This window comes from Paramacrobiotus metropolitanus, unplaced genomic scaffold (genome assembly GCF_019649055.1).
Source record: "Paramacrobiotus metropolitanus isolate TYO unplaced genomic scaffold, Prichtersi_v1.0 Parri_scaffold0000080, whole genome shotgun sequence".
Classification (NCBI taxonomy): domain Eukaryota; kingdom Metazoa; phylum Tardigrada; class Eutardigrada; order Parachela; family Macrobiotidae; genus Paramacrobiotus; species Paramacrobiotus metropolitanus.
Genome location: NW_026570300.1, coordinates 384,583 through 401,702, shown reverse-complemented (window position 1 = coordinate 401,702; position 17,120 = coordinate 384,583). Strand labels below are relative to the sequence as shown.

Genomic DNA, 17,120 nt, shown 5'->3' with positions numbered 1-17,120 from the left:
CCACAATTTCGATAAAAAACTAAATTCTAAATCACAAATGTTTATTTCACCGGGTATAGAACTCTAGACCTGAGCGTGGAGAAATGCCATCGCCCACCCGTGCACTACACAGTTATTAGTGGCTTTTATTCCTGATTTCAATCCTTGTGTTCGAAAATATATAACGGTGGTTCGCCATGTCATGTTATGCAATATTAGATGTTACAACTTCCGGTGGGTCATATCATGTTATGCCACCTCTCGGATCAATCAGTTTTTATTATTATGGTTCGAGATCGACAATTATTGCTTTTATTATTATCGATCGACAACCAGGCAACGCAAGTGAATCCGGAAAACTATTGATAAAATTCTAATAAAATTCTAATAAAATCTGTACACGCGGTAGCAGTCAAATACAAGTGCAAGCAAATGCACTTCCTCTACTAACGAAACTGAAATAATGAGCATAAGAAATCGGAGAAAATAAAGTTTCCGAGACTCATAAACCGAGAAAAAGGATGAACTAAGAGAACCCGAGAAAATATTCACAAATCCTTTAGTCGAAACCAAATCCCCGCGGGTACGCATATTCGCAATACGGGCCTCGTCCGCTCAGAATTTTGTCGTAGTGCTCTTTCTGTTGGCGCGCGAACATGCGCATAAACTTCTCATAGGTTAGGTTCTGAATCTGCTCTGGAGTCATACGACTTGTATACTTGACATGCCAGTCCGGAAGAGGAAGATTCTTCGGTTTCGGTTTGACGGTGGTATAATAGTTTCCGCCACGCTGTTCAGCCAATCGCAGGCGTAACTGCTCCGCTGCCCATCTCTGTCGCTCTGGCTGAAGGGGCTTATCTAGATCAGGTTCCTCGTGACGCTTACAGAACTCTTCTTCTTCCAGCAAATGCTGTTGAAGAATCAAAACGCACTTCGGCACTGCGCCAACAATGCGGACGGAAAACTCGTTTGGCACGCTGTTTGATGGTATTTCGCTGCCACTTGCCTTTTGCTCTTCCGGTGGGGCTTGTTCTTCCTGCCCGCCAACTTCTTCATCTGAAAGTTGCAGGAGGTCTCCAACGTCTGATTCCTGCACAGGAACTGGAATCAGAGGCTCATACGGTTCCTTCCAAACAGACTCTGCGTACAGTTCCGGGGCTTCGCGTATCTTACACAGTTCAGGTTCACGAAGTGTCTTCTGCATCGCAAGCGGTTTGATGGTCTCTGGCACCTTCTCGTCCGCTGCAGTCTCACGAGGCATAATTGCTGCCAGATTACTCAGAAAAAACTTGAAAATGTCGCACGTAAAAGTTCACAATTGAAACTTCAACAATTAGAGATTAGTTTTTCTCCAAAAACATTACAATGCCAGCACGTGCTCAGCCGGAAATGTGAACATGGGCTAGACTGCCCCTACATAATAGTTCAGCACGGCACAGTCACGATCGTTTGTTTACTTATTTCTTTCCGAATTCTAACACTCTCTCCTTCCTTTTGGTAATTAATTATAGAAAATATGTAATTTTAATTTATCATTATGTTTGTGAAACGAAGACATCGCAATTTCGATTATAATGAGCATATTCGTTCAGGGGTTTGATTTTACTGCTGCTACTCCCCCTCCGATATAGCTCAGCACGGTACACAACAGTTTCCGGTTATCCTTTGGAGGTTTATTCCCGTCTCCCAGTCTTGTTATTTTGACCTCGGAAGTATGCCGAATAACAGGAGTAGGCATGTGTAGTCTATTCAGATATCTCCGGGACACCAAAAGTCTACCCATACCACTTTATGCCAACTTCCGGTATGTACTATACTGTGTTATACTGTGCTCGGGGGTACAGTGCTCGGAGGTCCCTTAATTCTCGGAGTTGTTGTGTTTTCATCTCCGGAAGTGATTTAATCTCTTCCTTATTACTTTTCGTGATTTTTTAGAAATGAAAATTAGGCCGTTGCATTCATTCGGTCAACGGGGGTAAGGTGCTGAAAGCTGGTATATAATCACTCTATAGCGCTGCTTGTCCCTCTATCTCTTCGCGATTTTTACAGCTTATTCTGTCTTAACTAATATCTTTTAGATCATCTATGGTTCTTATTTCTTAATCCATAATCAATGGGGTTTATCCATTATCGACGGCCGCATTCAGCTTTATCCTAAGACTTGCGACCAAAACTTCCTCACAGAGCAAATAAAGATTCATTACAAATACCAAGTTAGAAACGGAATAAAAACAGTCATCACTGTACTTATAAGCTGTAAACAAAAGAAAATACTGAAATTATACACGCCCTAATAATCCAACAATAATGTAATCACAATTTCTCAAACTGCAAGCGGATATGCTGTTTTGACAACCAATCCAGCTGCCGACGATCCTGCTTTTCCTTTGGTTGTTTTAGGATCTCTTTCATTTCCCGCTCAACTTGATCAGTGCTGGTGTATTTACTGGCAGAACGCACACGCAATTTCTTCACCTTAACAGTTTCCAATTGTGGTACGGGAACTGGTGGTTTTTGCTGTGGTTTCGGTTGTTCCTGAGGTTTCTCTTCCTTGTTTCCGGTCTTCTTCGGTTTCCTCGGACATTTGAAAAATGCGTCCTTCACCGCCTCTTGCTGGGCTTTCCAAAACTGGTGAGCTCTGGTGTTTTGTTTAGTCAACGCGACTTCGTCCAGGTGCTGATCAAGTGCTTCCGGTCGGTAGCCATTGCTGCTGAAGTATGTCTCATGTTCAGCGGAATCGGACTCACCGCTCGTCTGTTCTGCTTCCAGTCCTCCTTCTTCTACTGCCTTCTTCTTTAACAGAGCTTCCAACACAGCTTGCTGGCGTCGCATTCTCTGATTCAGCAATACTTTAGCCCGGTCATCTGCTGCGATGTCAGCTCCTCGCTGCATCGTGTCATATGTTTGAACGGCCAACTTAATCTCCTTCCGTTCATCTGCTGTCATCCTTCTGGCTTGGGCGCGAATATCCCGTTGCTGCTGCAGGATGTGTGCTCGCGCTTCCATCATTCTGTAGGCGAAACTGCAGAAATGATCAGAATCAGGCTCAGGCATGTCCAGTAAATAATCTTGCTCAACCAGGGACTTTTCCTCTTCTTCAGTACCCAGGTCTTGCTCACGTACTCTTTCCATTGCTTTTTGGAAAGGGATTCCGCTACCACTCTCACGCCAAACATTGATCGCATAAGAATACTGCCGTTCATATAAATTCCATTCACCCAGGGGAGTTTTCAGCTGCCCATAAACCTCATTTGCAAAAAACATGTGAGCTGACTGCGGAGACGCCATAATAATGATGAATATTTAAAAATGTTATTAAAGGCAAAATTTCAAATAAATTCAAAACCACAACAAGCCACAATTTCCGTTCTACTACACCAAATATGACATGGCAATTTTTGGCTTCCGGTCGCCCTTGGCAGTCACTACTGTAGGTGGCTGACGCAGCGACAGTTTAAATAACGAACTTGCTGCATTTTGGTTCCTCACTTTTCCAATTCATTTTTCAGTTGCTATTCCCGATTTTCTTATGTTTTCTGTTTCCTTATTTTAATTTTAATTCTTATTAGCGCTTTTCATTCAGTGGAAATGTGACAGAACAACAATTTGGAAATATAACAACTTCTGGAATTGACAATGCTGTTACCATCAACACTAATAAAAGACTCTGACAGGCACTGTACAATATCAGTTCTTGAGAGTATAACGATAATTCTTAGCAATTTCCAGCGATTAAAGAAAAGGTAAGCATTTATAATGTCCGAGGCTGTGGTTCGTTCGTTTTCAGTCGTCATAGGAACGCTTGGTGCCACGACGATCCGTGTCTTGCCCACCAACATCCAATTGGAGCTGCCTCAAAAGCGCATCAGCCCTCGCGATCGCCTGTTGTAAGGTTTCCACGGCACCACCGTCACTCAACTCTCCTGGCTCCAAACCCGCGGCAGTAATCACAGCAACAGGGTCCGTAACAATATCCAGACCATGGTTCCTGCGCAGCTCGTACACCAAATGGCCGATCTGCACCGTATCTGCCGGATCCGTACAAAGAAATCGCCAAATACGCTGTTCCGCAGGATGATCATAATTCAGCGTAGCCAGGTAACTGTTAAAACGTCCAACTGGCATAATGCTTCCCGCTTGCAGACATTTCCGTCCAATGTATAGCCGGGTTCCAGGATGGACCAGAATGTGCTCACTCTCCAATCCGTAGTCCTCGATTGCGTATGGCTTTGCGCGCTCATCGACTCCCCTGGCGTAGTTCAACCAAGACGGAGGTAAGTCACAATCTTCCTCTTCGGTTTCCTGTCCACTATCGGGTGTCGTAACTGCACTGCGCGATTCCACGGACATTTCCAGATATTCTTCCGTGTCAGCTTGGGACTGAGTCTCTTCATTGGGCATAGCATCCCACGGCTGCTCATCCATTTCCGGCAATTGATGATCGCGATTCATCCTCTCAAACAACGCGGTAAGTTTAGGAGTTCTCAACTTTTAAAGTGCTGCACTGAACGCAATTTTAAGCTTCCGTAACTATTGAAAATTCATTTTGCACTTCTATCACCGAGCATCCGGGTACGTAAAGTTTTGAATTGCGGCTTTATTTTCTAGCCAATCGGCTCCGCTCATTTCGCACTGATACTGTGATTAGTACTTGTTAGTACACGTAGTATTCGTTAATTTAGAATGTAAAATCGTAAAATATCACTGCAAATTGAAATCATAAAATTATGTACACCAAAATCCGTATTTCCCTTCTTTTAACGTGTCCAGCATAGCACGCATTCTACATCATGTTTTTCCAGGTCTTCCTCAATTTCCGGCCAATAAAAGCGTAACTCGTACAAAATATAGTCCATTATTCGCGTATTGCTAAAATATTTATGTTTAAGGCGTCTGTGCACTGATTCCGCAAGGATAGTACGCCACTGATACGGTATTAGAATGCGTTTAATTTTATCCGGCGAAGAGTCCTCATGACAAATGTATCCATTGCTGTTTCTGATTTTAGGAAGATGTTCCTTCACGTAATCGGATTCATCCGTGATAACTCCATCTGCCAACGCTTTCCACATCTGAATGTCTGCACACTCGGACTGACGATAACGCCAAAACTCCGGGCGTTCCAGAAGGTCGTCTGTAATGGCACCGACTGGCCAGAACGTTTCTGCTGGCTTTGCCCAATCAGGTACAAATTTTCCACAGGTTTGATACTCGTTTCTGTCGTAATTTTGTTAACTGCAGTTACTTCGAAAAATTCCGCAGAATATTTCTTCTTTAATTTTCACATCCGGTGCCTTTCCTGCATCCACTGCCACTGATTGACTCGTAATTTCCGCCGGTTTCTGTGCAACTACACGGTTTTCTGTTTTCATTTCCGGTTTAAGTCGTTTCGGTGAATTTCGATCTGCTAACGCCTGTTCCGCCAGCTGGGATACATTCAGAACAGGTACGATTTCTTCTGCTTTCGTATCCGGTACAATTTTCTGTCCTGTATGGTCTCGTTTTCTTTTGCTGTGTTCAACCACAAATTTCGTCACCGGTTTACTAATTCGTCCTGAACGTGTGCGAACAATTTCTGCCATTTGTTGTCTTTCCAGGTAATCCGAATATTCCTTGTCCAACTTGGACGTTGCCATGTCTGGTGTCGGTAGTACTGGGGGCGGCGCAGGCGCCTCTTCTAATTCCTCTGGGCACTCCTTCTCCAAGCAAGAGAGAACTTTCGGCGGTCTCTCATCAGCAAGTATGGTATCGATATCCCGGAAACAGTAAGGTTTTAAACGGGAAACATGAACCGTGTCCATTTTGACATTTCCCTTCTTATTGGATTTGACCACGTAATGAACAGGGCCGCTCGGTCTGACAATCTCCCATCCTGCCGTCCAGCGCGGCATAAGACTCGGATTTTTACCTAACTTCCTGTGCAGTACATACACCAACACGTGATCGCCAATCTGGTAAGTTGTATCTCGCGTATTCGTATCATATCGAACTTTATCCTTGATTTTATTCTTGAATTCCTCGACATTGGCTATTTCCAGGAGCTTCACGCAGACTCCTCTGCATTTGCTGCACAAATACGTGGGCTGGAACGACATAATCCTCGTTCATCGGAATAAAATTAGCAACTGGGAGGCGCATTTCCTGTCCGTACATTAAAAGAACGGTGAGTGTTGCGTTCGCTCAACTGTTTTAGCATTAAATGCAGCCGTCAGCGCTGGAAGAAATGTGTCCCAATCACTTTGCTTATCGTTAGTATACTTCGCCAATGCACGCTTAATCTCACCAACTCGTTTCTCCACCAGGCCGTTTCCCTGCTGGTGACCCGACGCCGTCGGCGCGTGTGCGACGCCCGACAGAGCTAGGAGCTCACGGAACATTTCGGACATGAAATTACTGCCTCTGTCTGAGGTGATATGCGCCGGCATACCGAAGACAGTCATAATCCGCTGGTAAAAGAAGAGAGCTAGAGTGGCGGCGTCGTTTCTTTCAACTGCCTCAGCTAGTACATATTTACTCGTAATCTACTGCAATAATTATGTGCCTTTTTCCAGATTCGGTTGGAGGAAGCGCTGGAGCTACATCGATTGCCCAGACCATCCTCGGAGGTACAGTAGGATTTGTTTGCAGGGATCCCGCCGGTGCCGTTGCCGGGTTGTTCTGTGCCAGACAGGCCGGGCACGAGGCGCAGTAAGCCCTAACTGAGTCAAGCATTTTAGGCCAATAAAAGTACTTATACATTCTTTTATAGGTTGCCAAAACGCCCAAATGTGCTGCAAGCGGAGAGTCATGATTCTCCCTCAAGAATTCCAACCTCCGATGTATCGGCACGTACATGCAGTAAAAAATCTTCCGATTCAATTCAAATTTGTAGTAGACAACTCCCTGCCGTACAGTGAACTTGGGCAGATGTATCTTTTCATGCTCCGATTTCTTTTCATTTTTATGCTCTAACAATAATTTCCAACGCAGGATACGAGCGTCCTTTGACTGTTCTTCCGCCCAGAAGGCCGCCTTTTCATCTTGGACTAGTTTCTGCATTTTATCCGCGTCAAATGCCTCTTCGTCTTTTCTCATCGATCACCTTCAGCTCCTTGGCCATCTCCATCATATTCATATATAATTCCGGGTACTCGCGTTCTCGTACTTCCTGGCAATATTGGACCATGGCTGCATCACCAATCATCGGATTCGTTTGCCGGTAGTCAAATTCAATATCCGAGTCGTCTGACTCTGGCTCTGGCTGGTCTCCGGGATTACGGCTCAATGCGTCTGCGATTACGTTCTCTTTTCCAGGTATGTGCACCGGCTTAGTGTTGAATTGTTGCACATATAACGCCCATCTTCCAAGACGACCTGCCGCGTCTCTCATATTGTGAAGGAATACAAGCGCTTGATGGTCCGTTTGGACTTCAAATTCGTAGTCCGAAAGGTAATGTCGCCATTTCTTTAATGCACAAATTAAGGCGTACGCCTCCAACTCAGTAGGGAAATAAATTTTCTTCTGCGTTTCCGTTAATTTTCTGCTCAAAAATGCTACAGGTTTCCAATTTACCGAGCCTTCCTGTTCCTTTCCTTTCGGGCACTGCATAAGGACTGCTCCCACCGCAATCGTACTTGCATCAACGACAACTCTCGACCTTGCCTCTGGGTCGTACCGGGCCAACACTGGTGCCGAGGTAAGTGCGTCTTTAAGTTCCTGCACCGCATCCGCTTGTTCTGGTCCCCATTCAAAGTCCACTTTTTTAGGAATCAAGCGTTGTAACGGATCCGCTTTCTCTTGAAAGTTCTTAATGAACTGGCGGTAATATCCCACCATTCCTAAGAATCTTAGAATATCTTTTTTGTCTTTTATAGGGCCAAATTCCTGGACCGCTTTAATCTTTTCTGGATCTGTGCTTATACCGTGTTGATCTACCGTATGTCCCAAAAATGTAATTGAATTAACAAATAATTCTGTTTTTTCAGGACTTATGGTCCAGCCACACTCCTGAAGCCGAAGGAATAATTCCCGTAAATCCCGCATGTGATCTGCCAGGTTTTTGGAGAAAACAATTATGTCATCTATGAACACCAACACATTGCGCCATTTCATGTTTGCCAGTGTTAAATCCATTGCACGCTGGAACGCGGACGGCGCGTCCTTCATCCCAAATGGAAGTACTCTGTATTGGAAGGTAAATTCTTCTCCCACCATTGTCGTTTTTGCTCTGTCTTCTGGCTTAATCTTTATCTGCCAAAATCCCGATTTAAGATCTATTTTTGAAAACACAGTTGCTTTATCGAGTGCATTTAGGATATCGTCGACCCGTGGTAAAGGATAAGAACTTCCCAACAATCGTTCATTAAGCTTCCGGAAGTCTACGGTAAGACGCCTCGATTTATCTTTCTTTTTAACGATACATATTGGACTTCCCCATGCTGAGTTAGTAGGTTCTATTATTCCATCTCTGACCATTTCTGCCGTTTTGGCTTGCAGCCATTTCCTGTCCTCGAACGACGTACGGTACGGTGGAGTGCGCACTGGGGCACTGTTTCCTGTATCGACTGAGTGTTCATATATAGTACAACATCCGACTGGACGAGCCTGTGTTGGTAAGACTGATTTCGCTTCATAAAAGATCCGTTTTAACGCTTCCTTGTCTGGACAGATTTCGCCGATTTTTATTTTTGCGAATGTTTCCTCTGTTTCAGGGTCAATTTCCGTATTGGACTGCACTTCCTGTGCCTGCATTGCCAAGCAATCACATATTCTTTCCGCTATCGGCGTGCCGCTTTCGTCACGCGGAATTTTGCAGAATTCATCATGGTAATTCTCCCAATATCCCGGTGTGTCAACTTGATACACTTCATCGACCACCACAATACTTCCAAGGTTCGTTTCTCTATTTAGTACCATATGTTTGTCCGAAGCGTTCATAACACAAACTCGTGTGTTTCCTTTTTCATTGAGAGATACCACACCATCAAACAAAAGGACATTTTTATTATTTGCTGGGATTTTGCCTTCGTACAAGTATGGTAACTTCTGCAAATTTTTCTCCTGGAATTTTTGCAATTTTTCAGCCGACATATCTGTTCTAACTCGAATGATTCCCTGGGAACGCGGCTGGATCATTACTGGGGACACCGGAAATAATTCCATCCTGAAAAATTCAAATGGCGTCGGCTCTGGCTCGACTCGATAGATGTCATCCTCTGTTCTATCAGCCTGCTTGACGACATCCGCCTCATTCTGGACTTCCGATTCTCGCGACGGCGTGTGAATACCATCCTTCGTGTACACATATGCCGGAATGTCATCAGCGTCCCGTGCATCCTGCGATTTTATCGCCGGAGCTAGAGAGCTTTGGATTTCTTGCGACATTGCTACCCTCTGATTTTCTTCCAATTGCTGGATGCATTGCTGGGTGAGTTCATTTAATTTTTCACGCTCCAAGGCTAATTGAATTAATTGTTGTTTTAAACGGCGACTCGCGCCCGATTTTCGCTTCCGTTTGTACTCATATTGGTCAATTCCTAGTTTTTCTACGTCTTGCTCACCGGCAACCTCTGCTGGTATTATGTTAGCACCGTTGCTTTGTTGAATCTCGTTCCAGATACGGTGTTGTTCGCCCACGTCCACATCAGCCATAGCGGCTTGTGTCGCTAATAACTCCGGGTTTTGCCAACTCGGTAATTGTTTTGTTTTCCGCTGCCCATGATATGCCACCGTCGGATCCCGTGGGGCTCCGACATAGACTGCTGAATCATTTGGTGCCGTTTTGGGTGACAACCGGATATTAGACAGATCCAGACCGAACGGTAATTTGCTTAACGCCTGTTCATGAGTCAGCTTTTGCTTCTCCGCCATTCTGTCTTCGTAGGAAACGGGAACTGGACCTATGTCGGACAACGGCATACCTTCTGCCGGAACAAATGTGCCATTTTCGAAATCCCCTGCGGGAGCTGGATTTTCCGGTGAAAAAGTTACTTTCTTCTTGTCTGACGTTGCCAACAATTCATTCCGATGTGCTGAATTATAATGCTGCCGGTAATTTAAAGAATGACGACATTCTTCACATTCCTTCTCATATTCTTCAATTTGTATAATTATATCCGGCCAATAAAACATTTTCACAAGGTACGGATAAAGTTTTTCTCTTGGACCATACACCTGTTTGTGGATCAAATTTTCGTGGAATTTAGCGATTAACTTTTCTCGCCATTGGAATGGGACATAAATACGTGGGCACTGTCCGTCATGATCGGGAATTCGACAGATCAATCCTTCAAAGGTGATCATTCTGTTCAATTCATATTTTAGATAGTTGGTATTCGCATATTCGGGTCTGTTCAAATATCGGAGCCACATTCGACTGTCCATACAATTTTGCTGCTCGATTTTCCAGAATTCTACATCTCTGTATTGTTTTTCTGTTGGAAATCTATCTCTGTCCTGCGGTCGGGTTGGCGGCATCATCCAGCGCATCAGTTCTGGATTTCTGGCTAATTTAGAGGGATATTCCCGCTCATGTGTTTCATCTTCATGCTGGTGATTGAAATCAATCGGTACTACATTCAACACTTTATTCCCGAACACTACGCATTCAGCTGTTTTATTTGTCTTTTTAGGGAAACCCGCAAATGTATACTGTTCATCCGGTAGAATGTGTAGTAACGCAGCCAGCGTGGTAAGCGATTTAATCGGCTTACCAGTACCCCCACAAACTTGACTAGCATCAATTGCAAAACATCGACTCGATTTAATTATGGAATTTTTCACAGGGTTTTGTACTGCCGGTAACGGCTTCACATCTCCGTCGGGTATTTCCTCCTTCTGAACATGCTGCTGCGGCATCGCGCCTCCCCCACAAACTTGACTGGGAACTGAATTTATCGGTGAATTTAGCATGTCGCGTTGTATTTCCTTATTTTCTTCCCGTTTGATAACTGTTTCGTGCTTAGGTTTTATATAACCTTTCACCGATTCCCTCACTGCTTCTTCCAAGAATGCCCGATCCCTCTGGTTCGATCCCGATGGCATCAGACTCGAGTCTGGGGACTTCACGTTTGCTTGGACTACCGGTTTTGGAGGCCGTGGCCACTCCTCTTTCGCTCGCTGGATGTGCATCATGCACATTTCCACTGGTGCTTTCGTCAAGATCAGGTGGGGTGACTCGTACGGTACAAATTGTGCTTCTTTCGCAATACCGATTCTTTCTGTTAACAATAGCGCCGGGATTGACGGCGATGGTTTTACTCCGGGTGGGATCATAGGATCAAAATGATGTACCCGTATAATATCAGCCATTGAATGCATTTTTCTTGGGAACCATGTCGGAGAATTCGGGCGTCGGCGGGACAATCTCCACGTCATAGTGTTCATATCCAGAATAAAAGGTTTCGTTGCTAAGAAGTCCAGTCCCAATACAATGTGGTCCCGTTCAAACGTTGAACTGACCAATACTGCATGTTCAAACGCCATCCCGAACTCGTGGATGGTTATGATCGCACACATGGGCTCGATTAACTGTCTTCCTTGATAGGCCGTATGGACCACTCTCCCTTGAATGTGATCAGGACATTGATGAAATACAGATCCAGGTCTTTCGCCATTTGATGCGACATGACCGAAATACTGGAGCCGGTGTCAATCATCGTTTTAACCTTGTGATAGTTCACGTCAATTACCGAATACCATGCCTGTGCGTCTAAGGTCGGTTTCAGGCACACCGCATCCGTTACTGGATACTGGTTTGGATCTACAACTTCCAACGTATTGCAACTTGCCGGAGTGCCATTCGTTACTGAAGTGCCGACCATTTCCAATTCCATAATGTTTATCTGGGGATTATTGCATCTGTTTAAGATTTCTTGTGTGGGACGATACAGTCGAGGCACTGCTAAGGGATTCGGGCATGATGCCACTGAATGCATTCCATGACACCGGTAACAAATTTCGTTTCCTTGATTATTTCGCCATGCTTCCTTGCAGATGTTTCGCTCATCAAACGGCTGTTCCTGCTGATTCGGTTGCTGAGAATTCTGCCGATAATTTTGATTATTATTCGGCTGCTGCTGCCGATAATTATTATTGTACCCTCCGCGCTGGAAGTTATTCCCACGAAAATTATTTCCATAATTATTCGGCCTAAATTGTCCTTGATTCATACCCTGATTATTATTATTTACCGGAGCATTTGGCCTAAACTGCTGGAAATTCTGCAACGGCGGAAGCGTCTGCTGCACTGGTTGCATAGGGATAACAGGCACCTGCATTTGCGGCTGAATTACGGGCGTGGGAGGCGGTGGACAGGTCTGAGCGAACTGTACCGGTTGCATTTCCTGTGCCTGGGGCTGTTGATATACCGGATACGGAATATATTGTACTTGGGGCTGGGATATATTCGGAACGGAAGTTGCCTGTGCCGGCGGCGGCTGTGACGGCTGACTTCCCGCTTGGACATTCTGATAATTTCCTGAACCGAAATACTGTCTTGAGTATCCGCCTCTATTACCAAGGTAATTCCCACGGCCTCCACGCGGCTGGAAATAGCTTCCGCGGGACTGAAATCCGCCACGATTGGTACGGTTTTCTGCATCATTAATGCTGCCGGCACTTCTCGGCTCTTGAATAATTACACGTTGTCGCGGCTCACCGCCTTTTTTCTCCTCATCCAGAATTTTCTGCAATTTCTCGCAATCCTGTACCTGTGTTTCAAACTCTTCGTAAGTTTCCGGCCTATTGCGGTATAAGGTTGCATACCAGCCCGGTCTATGCTTTTTCAGGCCTTCCAACAGGACTTCCACTTGTTCCTCTTCCTCAATTCGTAGTTCCTTGAACCACATCATAAAACTGTCCATATACGTACGGACTGATTCTTCCTTTAGGCAGTGCCTGTTATTCATTGCCCGCCTCATTTCCGCCTTCGATGATGCACCGTTGAAGTGTTTGATTAACGCCTGCTTAAAGAATCTGTTCCATGTTCTTGTCGGATTATCCTTATACAATTCAGCGAACCAGATGTATGAAGCGCCCTTCAATGCACCGGAAATTGCTTGGCAGGTTTGTCTATCATTCCATCCATTTGTGGTACGACACTGGTCTACTGCAATTACCCATTGCTGTATCCTTTCAGGACGTGAGTCATCAAAGTTCGGTAATTTCATACTGGATTCTGTTTTTTCGGAACCTCTTTTTGCTAACTGTGCCAGGATGTCCACGATTTTGCCTTCCGTATCCTGTTGCCTTTGGTCGCGCGGATCTCGACGAATTGCCCTCTGGGATGAGCGGGAAGAGACTGAACCAGTCGCACTCGGCGGCTCACGGTAATCATCTTCCTCACTCTGTTCATCCGTGTCGGACATTTCTTCCTCGGTTTCCGTGTGGCGCACACCTTTCCTCCTTCTGCGTTCAGTTTCAAATGTGTGCCGTTGTAACACTTCTTTCCTCTGTGACGGTATTCTTTTTAATTTAATAAAACTTTCCTTCTCTTTTATCTTTTGAGGTTCAACCGTTTTCTCTATTCGAATGGCCGGCTTTAACGGCGGTACCGTGCAGGGCTCACGTTGGGACAACAGTAAATTTGAATCCGACGGTTCGAATGTTTGGTGATCGTAAAGATCCTTCCGAGACGGTGAATTTAGATCACCGGCGCTCAATGGTGTCTCTGATTCGAAATGCACTTCTCGAGCTGCATGCTGATTCCGATAGTGTTGGAGTTCTTCCTGCATCTCTGCGCACACCGCGCCCGTATGCTGTAATTTTTGTTGCAAGTCATTAATTATGATTCGACATTGATCAGTTTCAGCTCGTAATCTATCTACTTCCGTTTGTCTTACGAAGGCTGCTGCCTGTGCTTCCGCATTTCTTTTTCGGCATTAATACATTTTGCACAATCTTTCCCTACTCTGCGTTCCTTTTGTAGCTTCTCCTTCTCTGCTTTTTCTGCCGCGATTTCAACTTTATATTGTTCGATTGTGGCCAACAGGGTTTCTTCCCTACTCTTAGTCACTGCTGACGTTGCCGCTCGTGAAGAGGACAAGTACATTTCATTCTGCGATTTGACTGTGGCTAACTCCTGTTGCAGCTCTGCCACATAATCCACATTTGGGTTAATGCGCTTTTGTTCTTCTGTCAGCTGTCTCCGCAGTGACTTGATTTGGTTTACGTCCTGTCCGTTTTTCTTTTGTAACTCGGCATAAGCATCCCTCTGTTGCTGTAATTCAGTACGCAACCTTTGATTCTGTTCGGTTAATTTCTGATTTTGTTTTTGCAGTTCGGCTTCCGCCTGTTGGTTCAGCTTCGAACTTCTGGATGCCCGCAGGTTTTCGTTTTCCCGCCGAAGTTCTTCCGCTGCATTTTCCACTTCGCGGTTACCATCCTTTAGCTGTTGAAACTCTTCCAGTAATTTGTTATACTCCTTTTTATCCGTATCTGAATTTTCACGATAATTTTGTAAACTATCTGATAATGCACGATTCTTATACAATACGGTATCCCGCTCTTTACAAGCTGCTTCACATTTCTTCCGCATTTCATTAAATTCCGACTGAAATTTCAATTTTTCCTTTCTTTCTTCCTGTAGGAGCTGATCCAGCTTTTGCGATTCACCGATAGAGTCCAGTTTTAATTTGGACTGTGCCTCGATTCTGCGTATTCCCCGTATAAGGAATGGAATTGAATCTCGCAGGACTTCCTGTAACTCCTGCTTCGTTTTGACCACGGTCAATTTATCATCCACATTGGCTGCTTGTTCCAAAAATTCCTCATCCGTGAATTCGAAATCCTTATCAGAAAGAAAGTTTTCCAGTCCGGCCTGGGACGCGTGAAATGTCGCTTGACCAGTACGCACGATTTTTATCTTGGGTAAGTGCAAAGTTTCATCATGTCTTTTAGCCGGTGTCTCGTAGTTAGGCGAATGATCATTTTCTTCCGTGGCATCATCAAAATCAATGAGGCTTACTTCCGATGCTGGTTGTTTGTCTTCCTGAGGCTGAGCTAGCACCTCTTTTGGCGCCGATCTCTCCTTCAGTTTTGACACCGTATCGATAACCTTCTCCTGTACCGATCTGGTTGACGGTTCTGAATCTTGTAGGGTTTTCTCCTCCTGTGTTGCCAATAGTTTCCTGGCTTCAACTTCTTTTTAAATTCTGGAGCTTTTTCCAATGCACGCTCCGCGGCAGCTTTGAACTGCTCGTCTGTCACATATTCCTTTATGTACGGCTCAGGAATGCACCTGTCCGTCGACAACCAATTTTTTAAATAATTAGGCCGTTTCCGCTGGTATTGCGGCAGCGTTGGATCCTCCTGATACTGAACCCACGGTAATCCACAATACAGTACATCCGGTACTTCAATGCCCAGTTCCCGATACATCAGTTCTAGTGGAATAACATCCACATTAAATTTAAATCGTTTCTGGCGTGATGCATCATACGGTCCTTTCTGATATAAGGCAAGTATCTTCGGGTCAATCTTTATGATCGCCCTCAAATTATTCTTTCCCGAATCTGCCATTGTGCAGTTTTCTTTCCGACTCAAACCTTTGCGGCTCAAGTCCCGTTTCCCTATAATTAATTACTGTTTTTAGGCGATTGTGCCCGCTGGATTACAACCTTTTGCGGTTTAAATCCAAATTTCCTATAATTAATTATGGCGATTGTGCCTTACAACAGCAGCGATTGTGCTTACTGTTTATTCTGGTTCATCGTCTCACCTTTAAGGTTTGAGACGATAATTCATTACGGCAATTTGCTGCCCTCCCTATAATTAATTATTACTGGCGACCTTTGCGGTCTCAACTACGAATTTACTTTTATTTCCAATTCCGACTTTATTTTCCACGCTACAGGTCAATCTCCGATTGCCTGGTTTGTTTACGTTTTTAGCTGCCTGGTATGGCCAGCTGCTGATTTGGCTAGCGATTCCGCTGCCTTTGTATTCACCTGCTGAAGATTTTATCTAGGCTTGCCGTACACAATGGCTTTTAGCTCTGATACAATCTGCAGCTACCGATTTGAATGTAGGCCAGGCGTACTGACGCTACACTTTACAGTTTATTTTCTCCGGTCATCGCTTTGCGCAGACAACCCGGAAATTACCCACTTTCATGCTTTATTTCCACCACTTTTCTCTGGCTGACCTTTAAGGTTTCAACCAATTTTACTGCTGAATTTACGGTCCGATTTTATCAATTAATTAATGGCGAGGAAGCTCAGCCAATTGGGCGAGGAAGCTCAGCCCGGGGAGGAAGCTCACCCAATAAAACTCTAGGCCAGATCTGGAACGCTGACCTCCTTCGGTGTACCTTTCGGTTCGACACCTTTCTACGGACCACCACAATTTTCTATCAATTAATTACCATTCAGATTCCTTCCTTAATTTCACTGTAACATCGGGAAATTAAAGACCATCGGTGGGCGCCATGTCGTGTTATGAGGTTGCCAATGGTACAAAGAAGTACACGATTGGCTAACGACTCTCCGGACGGGATCGTCGTAACCACTATCCCTGCCTTGCTCAGTGAATATCGCAACTCCTGTCTCAATTGTTACAGCGGATCACAGGAAATGTATGGAATCTGGTAGGTTCAGGAACACGAAGATCAGGAATCCCTAAGCGATTGTGCTGAAGAATACTCCTAACTTCCGGTCGTCACACATGCGGGTCAAACGAAGTACGAGCATACCGTGTTTACCACGCTATAATCCGATATAAATTACGAACGTCGATAATCACAGAAGATGCTTTACTCCGCTAACACACAATCATATGCACAACACAAGGAAAGTTAAAAGCAAGTAGTCGTCTGATCAGAAATCCAAGACTGAATTCCAATCCCTCTCGATATTAGTAGAATTTCAGACTTAAATAGACTCAGAAGTAAAATCATCAGATACACCGCTAAGCCATAAATATAACGAATCACAGAACTGATCGGTGCTGATATCCGGTGTTGTACTTGCAGGTGAAGGCGGACAGTCAGTGGATGTACGGTGGAATCCCTCGTACATACTCCTCCACACGTCACATACGTTAGCTAAACGTTAGTTAAAGGCCAAAATTGGAACAGTGTTCGAATTTTGGCCTTTAACTAACGTTTAGCTAACGTATTTTTTACAAACTGTTTTACTCGGGTGTAAACCAACCAAATTAAAAC

General features: G+C 44.6%; 1 protein-coding gene across 1 annotated transcript; it reads right to left on the bottom strand.

Annotated features, from left to right (window-relative positions):
• Positions 1-11,484: 11,484 nt before the first annotated feature.
• LOC129595628 (myosin-2 heavy chain-like) lies at positions 11,485-15,478 on the bottom strand. The gene is made up of 5 exons (XM_055492687.1): positions 15,314-15,478; positions 13,869-15,068; positions 12,670-12,795; positions 12,477-12,587; positions 11,485-11,625 (listed from the first exon to the last, which is right to left on the bottom strand). Exons 1-5 carry the CDS (start codon positions 15,476-15,478, stop codon positions 11,485-11,487), a joined length of 1,743 nt encoding a protein of 580 aa, XP_055348662.1.
• Positions 15,479-17,120: the final 1,642 nt, after the last annotated feature.

What these genes read in the sequence shown, in the direction of transcription:
- LOC129595628 (XM_055492687.1), bottom strand. Translation starts at nt 15,478, where the DNA reads ATGGCAGATTCGGGAAAGAATAATTTGAGGGCGATCATAAAGATTGAC. An exon ending in AGCTACAAAAGGAACGCAGA is followed by an intron (nt 12,796 to 13,868) that starts GTAGGGAAAGAT and finishes ATGTGGTTCAAG; the next exon opens with GAACTACGAATTGAGGAAGA. An exon ending in AGGCCGTGGGAATTACCTTG is followed by an intron (nt 11,626 to 12,476) that starts GTAATAGAGGCG and finishes AACTATCACAAG; the next exon opens with GTTAAAACGATGATTGACAC.